This window comes from Macaca nemestrina, chromosome 5 (genome assembly GCF_043159975.1).
Source record: "Macaca nemestrina isolate mMacNem1 chromosome 5, mMacNem.hap1, whole genome shotgun sequence".
Taxonomy (NCBI): Eukaryota; Metazoa; Chordata; class Mammalia; order Primates; family Cercopithecidae; genus Macaca; species Macaca nemestrina.
The window spans coordinates 152976359-152999276 of NC_092129.1; the positions used below are offsets into that span (position 1 = coordinate 152976359).

The 22918-nt window shown below is 48.4% G+C and overlaps 1 protein-coding gene and 1 pseudogene across 8 annotated transcripts; both read right to left on the reverse strand.

Annotated features, from left to right (window-relative positions):
* Positions 1-22852, reverse strand: LOC105498610 (alpha tubulin acetyltransferase 1). Of its 8 annotated transcripts, none has more exons than XM_011770783.2 (13): positions 22700-22852; positions 22172-22232; positions 21965-22056; positions 21779-21839; positions 21545-21658; positions 21260-21361; positions 6302-6347; positions 6119-6187; positions 4483-4554; positions 3718-3961; positions 859-938; positions 724-766; positions 1-363 (listed from the first exon to the last, which is right to left on the reverse strand). In XM_011770783.2, exons 1-13 carry the CDS (start codon positions 22804-22806, stop codon positions 183-185), a joined length of 1272 nt encoding a protein of 423 aa, XP_011769085.2. In that variant the 5' UTR covers positions 22807-22852; the 3' UTR covers positions 1-182. The 8 variants fall into 8 exon arrangements, with proteins under 8 accessions (XP_011769085.2, XP_011769087.1, XP_011769083.2 ...); XM_011770785.3 differs by having other exon boundaries at positions 22419-22845; XM_011770781.3 differs by having other exon boundaries at positions 724-938.
* On the reverse strand, positions 10998-21249 carry LOC139363459 (prothymosin alpha-like; annotated as a pseudogene).
* Positions 22853-22918: the final 66 nt, after the last annotated feature.

The window sequence follows — 22918 nt, forward strand, 5'->3', positions numbered from 1 at the left end:
TTGTGATAAAAATAAATACTTTTATTGGTCTGGTTAAAAGATACAAATGACTTGAATCTGATAAGGCTGCTGAATGAATGAATGAATGAATGAATGAATCCATCTGTTATGAGGGTTGGGCTTTGGCTCTTTCCTGTAGTGAGGGAGAAATAACACTTTGAAGATATGGGACGGGGCTGCGGTCACCAAGGCCTGGTGCTGCGACGTTCCTGCAGGTTTCGAATGAACCTGGCGTTGAGTATGTCCCCACCCACTGTCCAGGACTGGGCTGGTGGGGCCGGGGCCGGGGCCTGTGGAGGAGCTGTGTGCACAGGCTTCTCCCCAGACCCGTCCTGTGACAAGGCCTGCTCCTCACTGGCAGACCTGGTAGGTGGGGAGATGGAGACTGGGTTATAGGAATACTAAAGAGGAAATTAAGATTACAGACTCTTCAAGGTCTCGGGGCAAGTTTTAATGTAGGACACATGATGGGTATAAGGCTGGAACCATTAGTGCTATGTCCAAATTTAAAACCTCCCAGAGAACCTGTATTCCAAAGGGAAGTGCCAGAGTTGAACCTGTGGGGGAAAGGGGCTTGCAGGATGTAAGGTGGAAGGAATTGTGGGAGGAGCTGGTGTTCAGTTAATACAGTAAGATTCAGGAGTAGGCAATGAAGTGGCTAAGAGTGATGTTAGGGAGTCAGATGGTGGTGGGAGGCTGTTAGGGGAGGGGTTTAGACCTCACCTATTCTTTGTTTCCTGTTCTCCCTGCTTGGAGTCTTGGTTGCCTGTGGAAATACCAGGCATGTGAATGGGAAGGCAGGAGTAGATAGTGAATGCGGCCTACTTGATTTGAGGGTAGGGAGGAGTAAATACTTACCTGTATTGGGGGATGAGGAATTCACCCCCCCATGGCGGCTGTAGCAGCAGCTTTGGGCTACCAGACCTGGGGGAGTCCCCCTGTAGAAGAAATGGGAGATGATGGGAAGGAGGCTACTGGATGAAAAATGGGTGGGTATGTAAGAATCAGAGGAGAGGAGTAAAGGGAATAGCACAGGAACAAAGAGAAGGGGGTAATTATCATTCCTAACGGGTTTTAATCAAAGCTGTGTCCCAGAAAAGGGCAGGGGAAGTTGATTTTATACCCAAGATTTTCTGGAGTGCTTCTGATTTATTGCTCTATTCTTTCTAGTTGATGTAATGTGTTAAATATATGGCTAGGTATGATCCAAATCATGTCATAAGAATAGACTCACATGTGGTCAAAAATGTGTTGGATCAGGTACTCTGGTGTTTGGTTTGGAAAACAGGGTTAGCTTAAGTATAAGATTCCTTAGACCAGGCTGGGTGCAGTGGCTTATGCCTGTAATCCCAGCACTTTGGGAGGCCAAGGCAGGCGGATCACGCGATCAGGAGATCAAGACCATCCTGGCCAACATGGTGGAACCCCGTCTCTACTAAAAATACAAAAACTAGCTGGGCACAGTGGTGCACTCCTGTAATCCCAGCTACTCGGGAGGCTGAGGCAGGAGAATCGCTTGAACCCAGGAGGTAGAGGTTGCAGTGAGCCAAGATTGTGCCACTGCACTCCAGTCTGGCAATAGAGCAAGACTCCATCTCAAAAAAAAAAAAAAAAAAAAAAAGATTCCTTAGACCAGAGGGAAATAGGAAGTGACAAGCTGAATTTTGAATTTAGGAGGAAAAGGAAGGGGGCCTCTGTAAATAGGGTGACAGATTGTGTTACACTCTCAGTGGAGGTAAGGGTTTGTCTTGAGAGAGATCCAGCGGTTTAGTGGAGCAGTAATCAGAGAGGGAAGAGGAATACAGTAGGCAGGAGGTAATTAGTGGATCCAGAGATGTTGACATCCCACACACAGGGATCCAGCACCTACATGAAAGGAGACACAGAATCTGCAGGAGGACTAACAGTGCAGATGGGTATAGGCAGACACCAGACCCGGGAGCTCTGAGGCTCTTGGGTAAAAGATGTGCAGATCTAGAAATGAGAGGGACGGAGGTCCTGAGGTCCCAGGAAAATAAGGGGTGACGCACAAATGAGGCTGACAACTTTTTTTTTTGTGATTCTTTTTTTCATTGAAAATGTCAATTTAGAAAACACAAAAGAATTCACACTTTATTCAGACAACACTGAGAGGGAGAAGAAAAAGGAAGAGTAGGGGAGAAGGGGAGATCCGGCTCCCAAGGATTTCAGGAAACACAGTGGGGTACCTGATCTAGCACATTCAGAGGGTAGGGAGGGGAAGGGATCTAGCTATACTCTGGGCATGGAGCAGGGAAGGTCATCCTTGCTATGGAGAAAAGGAGAGAGGAAGGACAGGGGAAGAGTGGTCCCCCATCTCATCTCGACAATCTCACAAGACAGGAGTATATCGGCATCTAGCTACCAGGGAGGGATGGATGCAAGAGGGGATTCCAGGATCTAACAGATCCTTGAGACTCTGGATCTACTCTCAAGAAACAACTTCCCTCAGAGAATCTGGATCTGGGGGAAATGGTGATGTCAGCCAGTCTCCTTTAGAGACCCCAAAGCAACACCAGTTTGGGGTTCCCTGACACCTACACAAAGTGTGGAAATGAAGAGTTTGGCAATGTTGAGTAGATCCCTTTGGGAAGCTGGTAAGTCCCTGTTCTACCTAACTAGACTGCTCTGAAGCAGAGCTTGCTCACTGGCGGCCATTCACAGGCTCAAAGGGCAAGTGTGGCAGGCAGCACAAAGCAGTATTAGAGCCACCCGTAGACACTAGAGGGAATATGGGGTTTATCCCATGGATGAAATTCCTTAAAAAGTTTCCCTGACACAGGACGCCCTTAGACCTTCTATGGTGTTCTGAAGTTTGACAGCAAGCAAGAGTGTGCTTCTCTAGATAAATGTATGAGCCATCCAACCAAGAGGTCTGGCAACAGATCAGGCTGTCTGTGGGGAAAGTATTCAGAGCCCAAGTTAGGACAGAAGGGGTGCTTTTGTGGTAAGAAAAGCTACAAAGTGTTAGGCAATTTGAGACCCTGACATCCCTATTGTCTAAGAAAGTAGAAGAGGGAATCCTGTGGGCTCTGTCAGGTTCCACTGGGTCCTACAGGATGCAATGGAAGAGTAGGTGTGAGGTTCTCAGGGAGGGGGTCTCTGCCCACCCCAGGTCTCCCAGGGAAGGGAGAGGGTAGCTGTCAGTATCGACTCTCCTCAGAGCGGGGAAGGGAGCTGTGGAAGGATGTTATGGATGGGAGGAAGGGAGAGGAGAAATGGGCGGGGGAGGGGGGGAGAGAAAAACAGAGAAGTCAGAGGTGAAGAGAAAGCTAGGGAGAGAAATAAAGGAAATGCCCACTCCCAGCCTGCTGCGATGGACTCTTGGCACACAAGCCAGTGGCTCCCCACTCTGTGTCAGGCACTGCCCCTTCCCCAGCAAGTATTAAGCAAAGATTTCCCCAATCTTAGAAGGCTCCGTTCCCCCAACTCGACGGATCTCGGTGTTCTTCCTACTGTTCCACATAACTTTCACATTAAAGCCAGGGTCCCTAGGCTCCATATAAGGTCCTATTCTGCTCCTTCACTGTGTTTTTTTCCCAGATCACTTGCACAAATATTTTTCGTGAAAGGTGTCAGGACCTCCCCAATCCACCCATCTTACTGATCCATCTCTCTGATGGATTCAAATTAACCTTTGTCATTTCTAACATCCTCTTTGATAGTTGTGAGGCTCCTTACCCCTTCAACTCCTATTACCTGGTACGACGACGTTGGGCTGGGCTGCCCCCAGGGTCAGCAGCCAGCAGAAGGCGGGCGGTAGGGTGTGGGGGGCAGAGGCGCAAGGAACGCAGCAGCTCCTGCTCTGGCACAAAGGGGCGGAGGGGACCTCGTTCTGGTGAGTTTCCCAGGCTGCTGGATCGGGGGGGTGGGTGGGCTGGAGGTGTGGCACGGCGAGGGGCCCTGTTTAGGGGCCAAGGAGGCTCCACAGCTACCTTCAGAACTGGGGACAGGGAGAATGAAGAGCAAGACAGAAAAAGAAGAAAAAAGAGGGAAGACAGAGGGTCATGACAGTAAAGGTTTGGGTACAAAAAAAGAGAAATCTGAGTCTTTTTTTTTTTTTTCTTTTTTGAGACGGAGTCTCGCTGTCACCCAAGCTGGAGTGCAGTGGCACAATCTTGGCTCACTGCAACTTCTGCCTCCCAGATTCAAGCCATTCTCCTGCCTCAGCCTCCCAAAGTAGCTGGGATTACAGGCATGTGCCACCGCGCCCAGCTAATTTTTATATTTTTAGTAGAGACGGGGTTTCACCATGTTGGCCAGGCTGTTCTTGAACTCCTGGACTCAGGCAATCTGCCCGCCTTGGCCTCTCAAAGTGCTGGGATTACAGGCATGAGCCACCACACCTGGCCCAAGAAATCTGAGTCTTTAGAAAGAACGAATCCTTCCCCTGGGTCCCCTGAACATTCTCTTCCCTTGTTTAAGGTCTCCCAGGCCCAGACACCCAACCCTTGCCCCTCTTACATTCTCGGTCACTAGAGGAGTATGGCTTGATGTCTCCCTCTGCTCTCTTGGGTGGCAGCTTCCTTGCTGGAGCTGGTAGTGGAGGGGACACAGACAGGGTAAGTGTAAGAAGACATACTTTGCACCCCTCCTCCCAGCCACTAGCCCACAACCCCAAACTTGTGCTCCCTGACACCATAGTTCCTCCTGGGAACTTGCAGGAGCAGCACCGTGGCAATGCCAGCACACCAAAAGGGAATTTGAGGGGAATGTGGAACACTTTTGAGGAGAGCCAGAAGGAGTAGGCCAAACACAGAGCTAGGGAGAAAGATCTAAGGGGAGACTCTGGGGGCCTGGGAGATGCAGGAGAAGGGCAGCAAAGGGGAGCAAGCTCTTACTGTCAGTGGGTGCTGTCACGGCCCCCTGGGATTCTGGGGCAGTGGAATGGTCCCAGCCGGGCCAACAAGGACCCTGGGTTCCTCTGGATGAGATGGACAAAGCCCTTGGTTAATCAGGAATTGCTCTGGAGAGTTCAAGGGAGGTTTGGAAGGAGGCCAGAATTTCTCCTTCCTATACGAAAATGGGAAGAGACTGAAGTTTTATTAGGTTAAAAAAAAAAAAGGATGAGGAGAAAATAAATATGGGCATCTGAAAAGGAGCTATCAGAGTAAACAGGAGGCTGACATTATGTCCAAAGTTCAGCCTCCCCCTCCTCACTTTTCTGCTTGCTCCCGGCTTTCCCTCTCAAGAGATTCTCTACCATGTATGTGTGGCAAATGAAAGACTTCTCAGCAAATTCACTTAAGCTTTATCCACAGCACCCTCCCCTGCAGGCCTGAGTCCTCACCATCCTTGTTGGCCCTCACTCTGTTTCACAGCCTGTGGTTCTGCATGAGTTAAATGGGAGAAGCCTTGGAAACCAAAGCGAGTTGAGGTGCCTCTCAGTGCCTGACACTGTGATGTTCATAGCTGGTTACAGACTGTTCTTTGGATGGTGGTTACTCCCATTCCTGGCCACAGAGCCAGCTCAGGAAGGGGGCTCTTCTGTGCAAGCAAGCACTGTACGGCCGTCAGAAGTTGGTAAGGTGGAGGTGGTGAGGAAGAGGAAGGAGTGGGGCTCCGACTGTCAGTAAGTATGTGCCTGTGTGTGTGTGTGTATGGGATGGGGAATCTGGACAGCATTTTAGTGCCTCTGAGGTTTGGTTTCTCCATATCAATTTCATTATCTGGTTGGAAATGTTATAAATTCTGAGTGTTATCTTCTAAAACTAACATTTAAATTTTGGGCCATTTGTGTCACTATTTGACTGCATATGGAAGGGCTGTTTGCACCAGCATGTCCCTCATTGGCTGACAGAAGCCTGGGGTTTACAAAGGAGCCTGACTCTGGCCTATGTTGATGGATCTGAACTAGCAAGAGGGTCCATTGATATCAGTTGTCAAACAGGCTCCCAGTGAGCTTGCTTAGTTAAAAGTCTTGCCAAATATAAAATGCACTGAGCTCCCATGAGGGCAAAGGCAAACAGGCATGACTGCTGGAGACTTGGGTTGCTTTAGAATTTTCCCAAATTGCCCACAGATGGCACTGTACCCCGTGGTGTCTAGATTAAGTAGCCATCACTGCACTACAGTTCCACCCCTTCAATACAGGCTTTACCAGTGGGCGTGGGATCGACTGCAGCAGCACGAGAGTGTCGAGTTGCCCTCAGAGAGGGAGCAGGGGGCCCTGTGAGGAAGGAAGCGGCGGGGTCCCTCAGTGAGGGGCCGGCAGGACCAAGAGTCCAGCTCTTTCCTTTCCCTCACCCCGACTACATGACCAACAAAAGGTGAGAAAACTTACGATGTTGATGGGCAAAGAAGCCTTCAAAGATCACAAAGTTGTTCACCTAGAAGATGAAACAAACAAAATATAATCAGCATCACTTAACGATGGAGATACATTCTGAGAAATACGTCATTGGGTGATTTCATTGTGTGAACATCACAGAGTGTACTTACATAAATCTAGACACTACAGCCTACAACACACCCAGACGATGTTGTACAGCCTATTGCTCCTAGGCTACAAACCTGTACAGCATGTTACTATACTGAATGCTGGAGGCAATTTTTTTTTTTTTTTTGAGAGGCAGGGTCTCGCTGTGTTGCCTAGGCTGGAGTGCGGTGGTGCCATCACAGCTCACTGCACCATCAACCTGGGCTTAAATGATTCTCCCACCTCAGCCTCCCGAGTAGCTAGGACCACAGGTGCATGCCACCACATCTGGCTACTATTTTTTTTTTAAACTTTTTGTAGAGATGGGGGTCTCACTATGTTGCCCAGGCCGGTCTCAAACTCCTGGGCTCATGCGATCCTTCTGCCTCAGCCTCCCAAAGTCCTGGGATTATAGACATGAGCTACCATGGTTAGCCAGCTGTAGGCAATTCTAACATAATGGTTCAGCAGATGTATCTATACTTACCTAAACATAGAAAAGGTACAGTAAAGGCCAGGCGTGGTGGCTCACGCCTGTAATCCCAGCACTTTGGGAGGCTGAGGCGGGTGGATAACGAGGTCAAGAGATCAAGACCATCCTGGCCAACCAACGTGATGAAAGCCCGTCTCTACTAAAAATACAAAAATTAGCTGGGCGTAGTGGTGCCCGCCTGTAATCCCAGCTACTCGGGAGGCTGAGGCAGGAGAATCGTTTGAACCCTGGAGGCGGAGGTTGCAGTGAGCTGAGATCGTGCCACTACAACCCAGGCGACTGAGCGAGACTTCATCTCAAAAAAAAAATAAAAAGGTACAGTAAAAATACGGTATTATCATCTTATGGGGCCATTGTTACATACGCGGTCTGCCACTGACTGAAATGTCACGATAAGCACGACTGTATAGCTGTCTGCTGGCCACTCAGCACATACTTAGGTACAGAAACCTGTGTTAGGAAAATCATAGGAGGAGGAACAAAAGCCAACCTTCTTGTCTTTGATAATAGACTCAATAAAAAACTCAGACCCCAAAAGGCTGATCCTAAAGTTCACAAGAAATTGCAAAGGACCTCAAATAGCCAAAGCAATCTTGAAAAAGAACAGACTGGGCATGGTGGCTCACACCTGTAATCCCAGCACTTTGGGAGGCCAAGGCAGGCAGATTGCTTGAATTCAGGTGTTTGCGACCAGCCTGCAAAACATGGTGAAGCCCCATCTCTACCAAAAATACAAAAACTAGCCAGAACTGGTAGCGCATGCCTGTGGTTCCAGCTGCTCAAGGGGCTGGGGTAGAAGGATTGCTAGAGGTTGCAGTGAACCGAGATTGCTCCACTGCACTGCACTCTACCCTGGGTGACAGAGTGAGACCCTGTCTCAAAAAAGAAAAAGAGAGGCCGGGCGCGGTGGCTCAAGCCTGTAATCCCAGCACTTTGGGAGGCCGAGGCGGGTGGATCATGAGGTCAGGAGATCGAGACTATCCTGGCTAACATGGTGAAACCCCGTCTCTACTAAAAATACAAAAAACTAGCCGGGCGTGGTGGCGGGCGCCTGTAGTCTCAGCTACTTGGGAGGCTGAGGCGGGAGAATGGCGTGAACCCGGGAGGCGGAGCTTGCAGTGAGCCGAGATCACGCCACTGCACTCCAGCCTGGGAGACACAGCGAGACTCCGTCTCAAAAAAAAAAAAAAAAAAAAAAAAAAGAAAAAGAGAAACCAAAGCTGGAGAATTGACACTTCCTGATTTCAAAACTTACTACAAAATTATGGTAATCAAAACTGTGGTAGTGGCCTAAGGATCAACATATTGATCAAAAGAATGGATTGAGAATCCAGAAATAAACCCATATATCTCTGGTCAATTGACTTTTGACAAGGGTGCCAAGACAATTCAATGGGAAAAGAACAGCCTCTTCAACGAGTGGTGCTTGGACAACTGAATATCCATGTGCAAGATTATTTATTTTGATCTCTACACCTCATACCATAGGCAAAAACTAACTCAAGAGATCAAAGACCTAAATGTAAAAGCTAAAACTGGCCAGGTGCAGTGGCATGTCTGTAATTCCAGCACTTTGAGAGGCCGAGGTGGGTGGATCATGAGGTCAGAAGTCTGAGACCAGCCTGGCCAACATGGTGAAACCCCATCTCTACTAAAAATACAAAAATTAGCCGGGTGTGGTGGCGCATGCCTGTAATTCCAGCTACTCAGGAGGCTCAGGCATGAGAATCGCTTGAGCCTGGGAGGCGGAGGTTGCAGTGAGCCTGAGATATGTCACTGCACTCCAGCCTGGGCCACAGAGTGAGACTCCATCTCAAATAAATAAATAAATAAAATAAATAAAAGCTAAAATTATGAATTATTAGAATGAAACAGGGGGAAGTCTTCTTGACCTTGGATTAGGCAAGTTTCTTTTTTTGTTGTTTTAGATGGAGTCTTGTTCTGTCGCCAGGTTGGAGTGCAGTGACACAATCTTGGCTCACTGCAACCTCTGCCTCCCAGGTTCAAGCGATTCTCCTGCCTCAGCCTCCTAAGTAGCTGGGACTACAGGTGTGCGCCACCAAGCCCAGCTAATTTTTTGTACTTTTAGTAGAGACGCGGTTTTAGCATGTTGGCCAGGATGGTCTTGATCTCTTGACCTCATGATCCGCCCACCTCGGCCTCCTAAACTGCTGGGATTACAGGCGTGAGCCACTGCACCCAGTTGGCAGGTTTTTTTTTTTTTTTCTTTTTTTGAGATGGCGTCTTGCTCAGTCACCCAGGCTGGAGTGCGGTGGCGCGATCTTGGCTCACTGCAAGCTCCGCCTCCGGGTTCACGCCATTCTCCTGCCTCAGCCTCCCGAGAGTAGCTGGGGCTACAGGCGCCGGCCACTACGCCCAGCTAATTTTTTTCTATTTTTAGTAGAGACAGGGTTTCACCGTGTTAGCCAGGATGGTCTCGATCTCCTGACCTCGTGATCCGCCCGTCTCAGCCTCCCAAAGTGCTGGGATTACAGGCGTGAGCCACCGCGCCCGGCTGGCAAGTTTCTTAAATATGACACCAATGCACAAGAAACAAAAGAAAAAGATAAACTGTACTCCATCAAAATAAAAATATTTCAGGAGTTCAAGACCAGCCTGGCCAACATGGCGAAACCCCGTCTCTACTACAAATACAAAAATCAGCCGGGTATGGTGGTGCACACCTGTAGTCCGAGCTACTCAGGAGGCTGAGGCAGAAGAATCACTTGAACCCAGGAGGTGGAGGTTGCGGTGAGCTGAGATCGTGCCACTGTACTCCAGCCTGGGAGACAAAGTGAGACTCTGTCTCAAAAAAAATAAAAATAAAAATAAATAAATAAATAAAAAAAATCTAATGCTTCATTTTTCACTAAGAAAGTGAAAAGACAGGCCAGGCGTGGTGGCTCACGCCTGTAATTCCAGCACTTTGGGAGGGCGAGGCAGGTGGATCACGAGGTCAGGAGATCGAGACCATCCTGGTTAACACGGTGAAACCCCGTCTCTACTAAAAATACAAAAAAAAAACATTAACCAGGCATGGTGGCGGGCACCTGTAGTCCCAGTTACTTGGGAGGCTGAGGCAGGAGAATGGTGTGAACCCAGGAGGTGGAGCTTGCAGTGAGCCGAGATTGCGCCACTGCACTCCAGAATGGGCGACAGAGCGAGACTCCATCTCAAAAAAAAAGAAAAAAAAGAAAGATGGGGGGAAATACAGCCTTGGAGACATGGCTTCACTTGGCCAATGCCAAGTAGGTACAAGTGGCAGGGCTGGGCCTCAACTTTCAGACTTCTGATTCCAGTTGCAGTGTTTCAGCCAGGAAAATAGTGTAGTCATTAAGAGTTTACTTGGGGCCGGGTGCAGTGGATCACGCCTGTAATCCCAACACTTTGGGAGGCCAAGGTGGGTGGATCACTTGAGGTCAGGAGTTCGAGACCCTGTCTCTACTAAAAATACAAAAATTAGCTGGGCATGGTGGCGTGCGCCTGTAATCTTAGCTACTCAGGAGGCTGAGGCAGGAGAATCGATTGACCCCAGGAGGGAGAGGCTGTAGTGAGCTGAGATTGCACCACTGCACTTCAGCCTGGGTGACAGGTGAGACTGCATCTCAAAAAAAAAAAAGTTTACTGGGGGCTGGGCATGGTGGCTCATGTGGATAGCTTGAGCCCAGGAGTTCAAGACCAGCCTGGGCAATATAGCAAGACCTCATCTCTACAAAAATATTTTTAAAAATTAGCCATGCATGAGCTGGGCGCAGTGGCTCATGCCTATAATCCCAGCACTTTGGGAGGCCAAGGCAGGCGGATCACGAGGTCAGGAGATCGAGACCATCCTGGCTAACATGGTGAAACCCCATCTCTACTAAAAATACAAAAAATTAGCCAGGCGTGGTGGTGGGTGCCTGTAGTACCAGCTACTTGGGAGGCTGAGGCAGCAGAATGGCGTGAACCTGGGAGGCGGAGCTTGCAGTGAGCCAAGATCGCGCCACTGCACTCCAGCCTGGGCAACAGAGCGAGACTCCGTCTCAAAAAAAAAAAAAAAAAAAAAAAAATTAGCCAGGCATGGTGGCTCACACCTGTAGTCCCAGCTACTTGGGAGGCTGAGGTGGGAAGATCTCTTTTTTTTTTGAGACGGAGTCTTGCTCTGTTGCCAGGCTGGACTGCAGTGGCAAGATCTCAGCTCACTGCAACCTCCACCTCCTGGGTTCAAGCGATTCTTCTGCCTTAGCCTTCTGAGTAGCTGGGACTACAGGCATGCGCCGCCACACCCAGCTAATTTTTATATTTTTAGTAGAGACAGGGTTTCACCATGTTGGCCAGGATGGTCTTGATCTCTTGACTTCATGATCCGCCCGCCTTGACCTTCCAAAGTGCTGGGGTTACAGGGGCGAGCTACTGTGTACGGCCTTTTTTTTTTTTTTTTTTTTTTTAAACACAGAATTGCCCAAGCTGGAGTGCGATGGTGTAATCTTGGCTCCCTGCAACCTCCACCTCCCAGGTTCAAGCTCTTCTCCTGTCTCAGCCTCCTGAGTAGCTGGGATTATAGTCACGTGCCACCACACCCAGCTAATTTTTGTATTTTTAATAGAGATGGGGTTTCGCCATGTTGGCCAGGCTGGTAGGGAAGATCTCTTGAGCTTAGGAGGTAGAGACTGCAGTGAGCCATGATATTGCCACTGCACTCCAGCCTAGGCAATAGAGCAAGACCTTGCCTCAGAAAGAAAAAAAAAAAAAAGTTCACTGGGTGCAAATGGCTATGGGTTCAAATGTGGACTCTACTGTTTACTGGCTGTGTGAATTTGGTTAAGTCACTAATTTGTATAAACCCAAAATAGGTTTAATAATAGTACCCACCTCAAAAAGATGTGCAAGAATCCACTGAGATGATGCATATAGATATCACATAGAGCCCATGAAATATGAGTTGTTATTTACACTCTACACTGCTCTGGCCTTACATGTTAACTGGGTAATGTGTTTCATATCAAATATTGTGCTCCAGGGCCAGGTGTGGCGGCTCATGGCTGTAATCGTAGCACTTTGGGAGACCGAGGTGGGCGGATCACTTCAGGTCAGAAGTTAGAGACATCTGGTCAACATGGCGAAACCTCATCAACACAAAAATTAGCCAGGTGTGGTGGTGGGCGCCTGTAATCCCAACTACTCAGGAGGCTGAGGCAAGAAAATTGCCTGAACCCAGGACGCAGAGGTTCCAGTGAGCCGAGATTGCGCCACTGCACTCCAGCATGGGCAACAGAGTGAGACTCCGTCTCAAAAAAAAAAAAAAAAAAAAATACTGTGCTCCTTCCACTGCTCTCTGCTGCCTCTTAATGGAAAAATATACTGTAGGAAGACCCTGCCTATCCCTTGCCTTGACCTTGCTGTGATGTCTACCAACCCATCCCCATCCTCCCCCAACAAGCACATGCTTAGCACTCCAACCGCACCATACTGCTTGTAGTACCCTGAAAGGTGGTTTATTTTTATTTATTTACTTACTTATTTTGAGACAGCATCTCACTCTTGTCGCCCAGGCTGGAGTGCAGTCGCGCGATCTCGGCTCACTGCAAGCTCTGCCTCCCAAGTTCACCCCATTCTCCTGCCTCAGCCTCAGAGTAGCTGGGACTACAAGCACCCGCCACCAGGCCCAGCTAATATTTTTTGTATTTTTAGTAGAGATGGGGTTTCACTGTGTTAGCCAGGATGGTCTCAATCTTCTGACCTCATGATCCACCTGCCTCAGCCTCCCAAAGTGCTGGGATTACAGGCGTGAGCTACCGTGCCTGGCCTGAAAGGTAGTTTAATACCTTTCTGCCGTTATTAATGCCAGTTCTCTACATAAAAGGCACCTTAGCCTTTTGTCCACCTGACAAACACTTGCCTTTTAAGATTAGACATGTCGTCTTTCTTTACCCAACCCCCAGCCCAAGGTAGCACTCAAATCCATGTCCTTTTGCCTCCTCTGTAATCACGTCTATCAAATCATGTTACAATGGATTAATTGTCCATGTTCCTATCCAAGGCTAACTTGTCAACCAAATCCCAACCCCTCCTGCCCACTCAATGACATCACTTCAACAGTTCTCCCCACTTCCTCTGACATAATAATAATATTTTTCTCTATTGAATCATTCTAATGCTATTTGTTCTCCCATCTGAAAAGGATCAACTCTTGATTCACTTCACCCTCCAGCTCTTGCTCTATTTCTATTCCTCTTAAAGCAGGATTTAAAAAAGTGGCTTATTCTTGCTGCATTCCTAGCTTCTCAGTCTACAAGACCCACTGCGTCCAGGCTTGCACACACCGCTGCACCAAAACTGCTCATCAAGATCACCAATAGCCTAAGGCAGATAAATCCAATAGTAACTTCTCAGACCTCTTTGCTCCTTGATCAGTAGCATTTGACCCAGTAAACTATTCCTTCCTCCTGGGAACACTTTGTTCAGTGGCCTTTTAGGTCACCTTACTTTTCAATTTTCTTTTCTTTTTTTTTTTTTTTTTTGAGATGGAGTTTCACTTTTGTTGCCCAGGCTGGAGTGCAATGGCATGATCTCTGCTCACTGCAACCTCCGCCTCCCAGGTTCAAGTGATTCTCCTGCCTCAGCCTCCCAAGTAGCTGGGATTACAGGCATGAGCCACCTCGCCTGGCTAATTTTGTATTTTTAGTAGAGATGGGGTTTCACCATGTTGGTCTTGAACTCCTGACCTCAGGTGATCCACCCGACTTGGCCTCTCAAAGTGCTGGGATTACAGGTGTGAGCCACCACACCCGGCCTCAGGTTTCATCTACTTCACTAGTCACTCTGTGGTTGCATTTGCTGGTCTTCTCTTCCTTCACTTCTTTTTGTTGCTGTTAGAACAACTCAGCAAAATAAAATTTGAGTTTATTGTTGGACAATATTGTTTCACGCATACATCAAATAGGCCTAAATAAATAAATAAGCAGCTATTTCATAGACAAAAAAGGCAAATAAATGAAACATTTTATCTTTGGCCTTTTTAACCATCTCACACAAACCAACTGTGTATGGTACAGCTAACTACATACACTAAAAAAGCTACTGGAATGCTCAGAATAAGACTCTTCTTTTGTTCTTTTTTAAGCAAGGTTTTTTTCCTCCTTTGAGATTATAATAAGCATGGTCATACCACAAGTAAAGTCAGAAGTAAGACAGAGAACCCTCCAAAGGCTGGCTTGGTCATCTGAGATCATTAAAAATGACTGACCTGGCCTAGCGTGGTGGGTCACGCCTGTAATTCTAGCACTTTGGGAGGCCGAGGTGGGCGGATCACAAGGTCAGATCGAGACCATCCTGGCCAACCTGGTGAAACCCTGTCTCTGCTAAAAATACAAAAATTAGTTGGGTGTGGTGGCGGGTGCCTGTAATCCCTGCTACTCAGGAGGCTGAGGCAGGAGAATCGCTTGAACCCGGGAGGCGGAGCTTGCGGTGAGCCAAGATCGCACCACTGCACTCCAGCCTGGTGACAGAGCTAGCCTCCATCTCAAAGAAATAATAAGAAAAAGACCCTAACAATATGTACAAAAATATAAAATGTAAATAAAAAATACAAACTTCCTTTTTAAAGTACTTCTAAAAAAGCAAGACCTTGGAAGTTTTGGTTCTTTTTTCCTCCTCTGTTGCAAATTCTCTGCATTGGGTTGGGTGGGGGCGAGTGCCTGTCATCTGCAGTCACACTGCCTTTGGAGGGCAAGCAGGCCTCTCTAGGGCAACCACGTTTAGATTCTGAGATGGGAAGTGGAGGGTGAATAGATCACAGTGGCTTTAATTTAAAGTTTAACTTTTCTTTTTTTGCTTTCTAATCATCCTCATCGGCCTTCTGCTGCTTAGGATCAACATCGTCATCTTCATCATCATCAGCTGCCCATTTGTCCGTACCGCCTCAGCTGCTTCGTTTTCATCTCTGTTCTTTTCCTTACCATCACCTTCCTCTTCCTTCTCTTTCTCCCCACCCTGTTCCTCTTCTTCATCTACCTCATTGTCAGTCTTCTGCTCCCCATTTTCCTCATTAGCGTTCCTGTTAGCATGGGCATCTCTTCCACTTTCTGCCTCCTCCACAACTTCTTGAAGTCCTTGGTGGTGATCTCGGAGCTTGTGTCCACAACTGCATCTGACATGGTGGAGCACAGCGGTGATCCGATGCAAGGGATTAAGAAGAAAGCAAGAGTTTGGGGACTATGTCGATTAAGCTGCCAGACTGTGAGACAGCAGAGGAAGCGCATGGCGGAGGTGGCTGCCATGAGCAGGACACCGAACCAGGAACAATGCAAAGATGGCTTTTCAGAGCAGCCAGTTGGGGGTCCTCACTTCTTAAAGAGGGCCCAAGGGGAGGGCCCAAAGGGGCAGCTTTTTTTTTTTTTTTTTTTCAAGACAGAGTCTCGCTCTGTCGCCCAGGCTGGAGTGCAGTGGCAAGATCTCGGCTCACTGCAAGCTCCGCCTCCCAGGTTCACGCCATTCTCCTGCCTCAGCCTCCCGAGTAGCTGGGACTACAGGCGCCCACCACCACGCCTGGCTAATTTTTTTTGTATTTTTAATAGAGATGGGGTTTCACTGTGTTAGCCAGGATGGTCTCGATCTCCTGACCTCATGATCCACCCGCCTTGGCTTCCCAAAGTGCTGGGATTACAGGCGTGAGCCACCATGCCCGGCCAGGGTAGCTTCTCTATCTGTAATCTTTCTATGGTGATCACATCCTGTCTCTTTGCTTTAAATACGAGATGTATGCTGAAAACACTCCTCCCCAAACCTCCTCCCTGATCTCTGGGGAAGTATCCAACTGTCTACTCAAACCTGGACATATCACAGACATCTCCAATTAACATATTAAAAATGCACTCCTAATATTTTCCTCCAAAGCTGGTCTACCTACCATCTCAGTTAAAGCAACTTCATTCTTCCAGCTGCTCAGACTTTGGGGTTGTCCTAAAGTCCTCTTTCTCCACATACAATCTGTCAGAAAATCTTACTTGCTTTACCTTCAAAATATTTAAAATTTGACCACTCTTTACCTTCACTACTGCTACCACCTTGGTCTGAGCCACCATCATTTTTCACCAGGATTGTTGCTGGCTAATTAGTTTACTTGCTTCTACTCTTGCTCCCTTATTGCCTTTTCTTTCTTTCTTTCTTTCTTTTTTCTTTTTTTGTTAGGGTCTTACTCTGTTGCCAGGCTGGAGTGCAATTGTGCGATCTCAGCTCACTGCAACCTCCACCTCCTTGGTTCAAGCAATTCCCCTGACTCAGTCTCCCGAATAGCTGGGATTACAGGCACGTACCACCATGCCTGGCTAATTTTTTTTTGTATTTTTAGTAGAGACAGGGTTTCACCATGTTGGCCAGACTGGTCTTGAAGTCCTGACCTCAGGCAATCCACCCGCCTCTGCCTCCCAAAGTGCTAGGATTACAGATGTGAGCCACTGCGCCTGGCTATTGCCTGTTCTTAACAGCCAAAGTGATCTTGTTAAAAAAGAAAAAATCAAGATCACAGCCAAAGTGATTTTTTTTTTCTTTGATGGAGTCTCACTCTGTTATCCATACTGGAGTGCAATAGTGCGATCTCAGCTCACTGCAACCTCTGCCTCCTGGGTTCAAACGATTCTCCTGCCTCAGCCCCCCAAGTAGCTGGGACTACAGGTGCCCACCACCACACCCAGCTAATTTTTGTATTTTTAGTAGAGATGGGGTTTTACCATATTGGCTAGGCTGGTATCAAACTCCTGACCTTGTGATCTACCCGCCTTGGCCTCCCAAAGTGCTGCGATTACAGGCATAAGACACCACACCTGGCTCTTTTTTTTTTTTTTTTTTTTTTTTAGGAGTCTTGCTCTGTTGCCCAGGCTGGAGTGCAGTGGTACAATTTCAGCGGCTCAATGCAACCCCTGCCTCCTTGTTCAAGTGATTATCCTGCCTCAGACTCCCAAGTATCTGGGATTACAGGCACCTGCCACCACACCCAGCTAATTTTTGTATTTTCAGTAGAGACCTCAGGTGATCTGCCTACCTCGGCCTCCCAAAGTGCTGGGATACAGGTGTGAGTCACCACCCCTGGCCTGATCTTATTTTTTACTTAAAATAAAAGCTAGTGTTTGCAGTAGCCTATAAGGCCCTTCCTTCCCCATTACCTCTCTGATCTCATCTCCTACCATATTCCTCCACTCACTCATGCTGCTCTGGACACAGCCCATTTGCTGTTTCAGGTACATCCCACCTCACAGCCATACACTGGTGGTACTTTCTGTCTGGGATGCTCTCTCTCCAGATATTTCTTGGCTCTTATTTTTTTTTAATTTTTTTTATTTTTTGAGACAGAGTCTCACTTTGTTACCCAGGCTGGAGTGCAGTGGTACCATCTCGGCTCACTGCAGCCGCCACCTGGGCTTAAGCAATCCTCCTGCCTCAGACCCCCAAGTAGGGAACACAGGTGCTTGCCACCACACCTGGCTAATTTTTTTGTTTTTTCGTAGAGATGGGGTTTCACCATGTTGCCTAGGCTAGTCTCAAACTCCTGGGCTCAAGTGATCCACCCACCTTGGCCTCCCTAAGTACTAGGATTGCAGGTGTAAACCACCGCGTCCAGCCTTGGTTTTTATTCTTACTTCCTTTCAGTTATTGCTCAAATGACACTTTCTCAGTGATGATCCCCTTTCAACCTGCAATCCCACATACTCCCATGCCCACCTGAGTATTCCCAAACCCTTACTTGTTCTCATTTTTCCAGAGCACTTATTAACCATATTCTTGTCTATTATGTTTGTCTCTCCAGCTAGAATATAAGCTCCACCACTAAGACAGGGACTTTTGTCTGTTTCTTTCTTTTTCTTTTTTGTTCCAAGACAGAGTCTCGCTTTGTCCCCCAGGCTGGAGTGCTGCAGCACGATCTCGGCTCACTGTAACCTCTGCCTCCGGGGTTCAAGCGATTCTCCTGCCTCAGCCTTCTGAGTAGCTAGGATTACAGGCGCACGCCATCATGCCCGGTTAATTTTTATATTTTTAGTAGAGACAGGGTTTCACTATGTTGAACAGGCTGATCTCGAACTCCTGATATAAGGTGATCCACCTACCTTGGCCTCCCAAAGTGCTGGGATTACAGGTGTGAGCCACCATGCCTAGCCCTTTTTCTTTTTCCTGTTTTTTTTTTTTTTGAGATGGCATCTCACTCTGTTGCTCAGGCTGGAGTGCAGTGGTGCAATCTCAGCTCACTGCAACCTCTGCCTCCTGGGTTCGAGTAATTCTCCTGCCTCAGCCTCTTGGGTAGCTGGGATTACAGGCACCCGCCACCACGTCTCGCTAATTTTTGTTTTTTTTTTTTTTTTTCAGACGGAGTTTCACTCTTGTTTGCCCAGGCTAGAGTGCAATGGCACGATCACGGCTCACTGCAACCTTCGCCTCCCAGGTTCAAGTGATTCTCCTGCCTCAGCCTCCCTAGTAGCTGGGATTATAGGCATGTGCCACCACGTCCGGCCAATTTTGTATTTTTAGTAGAGACAGGGTTTCTCCATGTTGGTCAGGCTGGTCTCGAACTCCCGACCTCAGGTGATCCGCCCGCCTCCGCCTCCCAAAGTGCTGGGATTACAGGCGTGAGCCACCGTGTCCGGCTAATTTTTGTATTTTTAATAGAGATGGTTTTTTTTTTTTTTTTTTTTTTTTTTTGAGAAGGAGTCTCACTCTGTCGCCCAGGCTGGAGTGCAGTGGCCGGATCTCAGCTCACTGCAAGCTTCGCCTCCCGGGTTCACGCCATTCTCCTGCCTCAGCCTCCCGAGTAGCTGGGACTACAGGCGTCCGCCACATCGCCCGGCTAGTTTTTTTTTGTATTTTTTTTTTTAGTAGAGACGGGGTTTCACCATGTTAGCCAGGATGGTCTCGATCTCCTGACCTCGTGATCCACCCGTCTCGGCCTCCCAAAGTGCTGGGATTACAGGCTTGAGCCACCGCGCCCGGCCAAGAGATGGGGTTTTACCATGTTGACCCGGCCGGTCTTAAACTCCTGACCTCAAGTATTTGCCCACGTCAGCCTCCCAAAGTGCTGGGATTACAGGCGTGGGCCATCGCACCGCACCTGGCCTTTTGTTTTTGTTTTTTTTTGGAGACAGGGTCTCTCTCTGTTGCCCAGGCTGTAGTGCAGTGGCACAATTGTGGCTCACTACAACCTCTGCCTCCCAGGCTCAAGCGATTCTCCCATTTCAGCCTCCCAAGTAGCTAGGACTATAGGCACGTGCCACCATGCCTGGCTAAATTTTTTTTTCTATATTTTTTGTAGAGACAGGGTTTCGCCATGTTGCCCAGGCTGTTGTCTGTTTCATTGAGTAAAGCATTCCTAGTGCCCAGAACACTGCTAGGCACTCGATGTTTATTGGATGAATGGGTAGCATTAGTAACATTTTGCTGCACTTAGTTATAAACAAGACCTCCTTCCCCATATTAGGCCAAAGTTCCATGAGGACAGGGAATGCATATTATTCTGGACCCTTAATAAATATTGACTGACCAGATGAGTAATGGACTATGTGAAAACAAGGCAGTGAAAATGAGCTGGTTATATTTGGGTTGAAAATTAGTCATAAGGGGCCAGGCGCGGTGGCTCACGCCTGTAATCACAGCACTTTGGGAGGCCGAGGTGGGCGAATCATAAGGTCAGGAGATCTAGACAACCTGGCTAACACCCTGAAACCCAATCTCTACTAAAAATACAAAAAATTAGCTGGGTGTGGTGGCGGGCGCCTGTAGTCCTAGCTACAGGGGGAGTTAAGGCAGGAGGATGGCGTGAACCTGGAAGTCGGAGCTTGCAGTGAGTTGAGATTGCATCACTGCACTCCAGTCTGGGCGACAGAGCGACTCCATCTTAAAAAAAAAAAAGAAGGCCGGGCGCGGTGGCTCAAGCCTGTAATCCCAGCACTTTGGGAGGCCGAGACGGGCGGATCACGAGGTCAGGAGATCGAGAGACCATCCCGGCTAACACGGTGAAACCCCGTCTCTACTAAAAAATACAAAAAAACTAGCCGGGCGAGGTGGCGGGCGCCTGTAGTCCCAGCTACTCGGGAGGCTGAGGCAGGAGAATGGCGTAAACCCGGGAGGCAGAGCTTGCAGTGAGCTGAGATCCGGCCACTGCACTCCAGCCTGGGTGACAGAGCAAGACTCCGTCTCAAAAAAAAAAAAAAAAAAAAAAGAAAAAAAAAAAAGTGGTAAGGGTCGGGTGCGGTGGCTCATGCCTGTAATCCCAGCACTTTGGGAGGCCGAGGTGGGCAGATCACTTGAGGCCATGAGTTCAAGACCAGTCTGACCAGCGTGGTGAAACCCTGTATCTACTAAAAATACAAAAATTAGCTGGGCATGGTGGCGCATGCCTGTAATCCCTACTACTCAGGAGGCTGAGGCATGAGAATCACTTGAACCCCGGAGGTAGAGATTGCAGTGAGCTGTGATTGCGCCACCGCAATCCAGCCTGGGTGATGCACCAAAAAAAAAAAAAAAAAAAAAAAAAAGGAAAGAAAAAGAAAAATTCGGTGTAGGAAACAACTTGTGGTAAATAATCAAAATAAGTCTGGGTACAGTGGCTCACGCCTGTAATCCCAGTACTTTGGGAGGCTGAGGCAAGTGGATCTCTTGAGCCTAGGAATTCAAGACCACCCAGTGCAACATAGTGAGACCTCATCTCTACAAAAAATAAAAAAATTAGTCAGGCATGGTGGTGCATGCCTGTAGTCTCAGCTACTCAGGAGGCTGAGGCAGAAATATCGCTTGAGCCAGAAGTTGGGCTGCAGTGAGCCAAGATCCTGCCACAGCACTCCAGCCTGGGCAACAGCAGGAGACTCTGCCTCAAAAAAAAAAAAAAAAAAGTCAGACACACAGTGGCTCACACCTGTAATCCCAGCATTTTGGGAGGCCAAGGCGGGTAGATCACAAGGTTAGGAGTTCGCGACCAGCCTGGCCAATATGGTGAAACCCTGTCTCTACTAAAAATACAAAAATTAGCTGGGTGTGGTGGCAGATGCCTGTAGTACCAGCTACTCAGGAGGCTGAGGCAGGAGAAGTGCTTGAACCCAGGAGGTGGAAGTTGCAGTTAGCTGAGATTGCGCCACTGCACTCCAGCCTGGGCGACACAGCGAGGCTACATCTCAAAAAAAAAAAAAAAAAAAAAAAATCTCAAAATAGACGAGAAAGAAGTCACTACAGGATGAGAGATGGTACCACAAGACAAAGAGCCTGGTTGTAGAAAATGAAACCTATGTGATAGGAAATAAGTCACTACTTCTTTGCCATAAATAATAAATTCAATGGGAATGCTCAGTGGGGATCTGTTCTCTGAAACTTCTAACCTGTGGCACTGTGGTCTCCAGATTGTAGTGTTTATTCAGGAATTTCAGCAGCTTCTGTGAGGGTCGGTCAATGGCGAGTTGGTGCGGTTCCACTCGCTCCTTCTGCAGGGAACAGGAGACTCAAGGTAGGAGGAAGTATGGGGAAAGCATGCCAACAGGAAGCCAGAAGCCTGGGAAGGGAATAGGAGGACATAGGAATATGGGGGGTGGGAGGCAGGGCTTCTGGAAGGGCTCATGGCAAAGGAGTCCCTAGTTTGGATGAACCAGTGAAGAGGTAAGTGATACCTGCAACATATACTGGAAGAGTTCTCGCCCATGGCCATGGCGTTGCACAGACTCATGGATATAAAAGTCCAAGATGCAAAGTGGTTCTACCTCATTATGAGCCTCACGATCATCCTAAGAGAGAAACAATAAAAATGTTTTAGGACCCCCGGCATCTCTGCTGCCCCCTAACCTCCAGCACTTTTGTTCTCAAGAACCAAGGTATACGAACTCCTGGCTTCCAGTAACACTCACCAGTACAAAGAGCTTCTTGTATCCAACTTTGATGAAACCAATAATGGCTCCTTTTCCAGCCCTGTAGAACGGGGAAAATAATGAACAGGCTAGTGGTAACTATCTGTAAGAGATAGTCAAAGATGGGGGAAGGGCTGAGGGAGGAAGGAATTAAGAGAATGGGATGGAAGAGAATGTGGCACTCACGGTCGGCCTGAACTGTCTTTGAGAATATAAACAACATGGCGGTTACTCTGCATCCTTGATGCACTAGTGATGGGAGCGGAAAGATTCTGGGCCTGCAGGGAAGATTAAGTCAGACTTTCTGCAAGTCCCTCCAAAGGACCCAGGCCTCCCTTATCTACCATCCCCACAGAGGTCCTCCCTTTACTCCATCTAAAACCTCTCTAGTACCTTGGCAGAAGCCTTGCCCAGTTCATCTATAATGGTCATAATTTGCTGCTGTAGATCAACACTAGAGAAAGAGAAGAAATAAAAGAGTCAGATACTCACTGAATTAGCGGGTCCTGGGCAGTCAGTCCTGGGAACCTGGGCCACAACTCCAACCAAAGTTTAACACTGAACGCTCCCTGCCTTTGCCTGGAAGTCTCCCAATCTGATTTCCCACCCCACGCTTCTGAAACCCAAACTTCTGTCACACCTTTCAAGGTGGTACACTCCCTCCTCCCTTAAGGTTATTGTGAGGAAGCAGAAAGGCCGGGTCAACCACATCCTTTGGTTGGGACATTTTGGGCCGGGGTGAAAGGTCACAGATCCAAGCGCTGATCAATCCCACTAGGCCCAGGGTCAGAGGTCACCAAAAAGGCAGGCCAGGACATCAAAAGGAGCGATCACTAGTCAGTGAGAAGGGGGCGTGGTGCCTGGACCAGGTTTGGAGAGGAACCGGGAGAAAAGGGGCAGGGGGTGGGTTTGAGCTGTCACCGGGCCGGCGTTGTGGTTCCGGGTCGGCGGGCTGGGGGCCTCAGGTGCTGGTCCAGCACCGTGATCCGCTCCGGGAACAGCGCGTCCACATCGAACGGGAACTCCATGGCCCATTGTGCGCGGTTGGACCCACCCCACACGACGTCACTTCCGCCCCTCCCTTCGCCGCACTGCCTCTGGGAGTCTTTATTTCCAGGAGCCCCGCCTGTAGATCCTGCC

What these genes read in the sequence shown, in the direction of transcription:
- LOC105498610 (XM_011770781.3), bottom strand. Translation starts at nt 22,806, where the DNA reads ATGGAGTTCCCGTTCGATGTGGACGCGCTGTTCCCGGAGCGGATCACG. An exon ending in TGGGCAAGGCTTCTGCCAAG is followed by an intron (nt 22,057 to 22,171) that starts GTACTAGAGAGG and finishes TCTTCCCTGCAG; the next exon opens with GCCCAGAATCTTTCCGCTCC. An exon ending in GCCCAACGTCGTCGTACCAG is followed by an intron (nt 939 to 3,717) that starts GTAATAGGAGTT and finishes TTTCTTCTACAG; the next exon opens with GGGGACTCCCCCAGGTCTGG.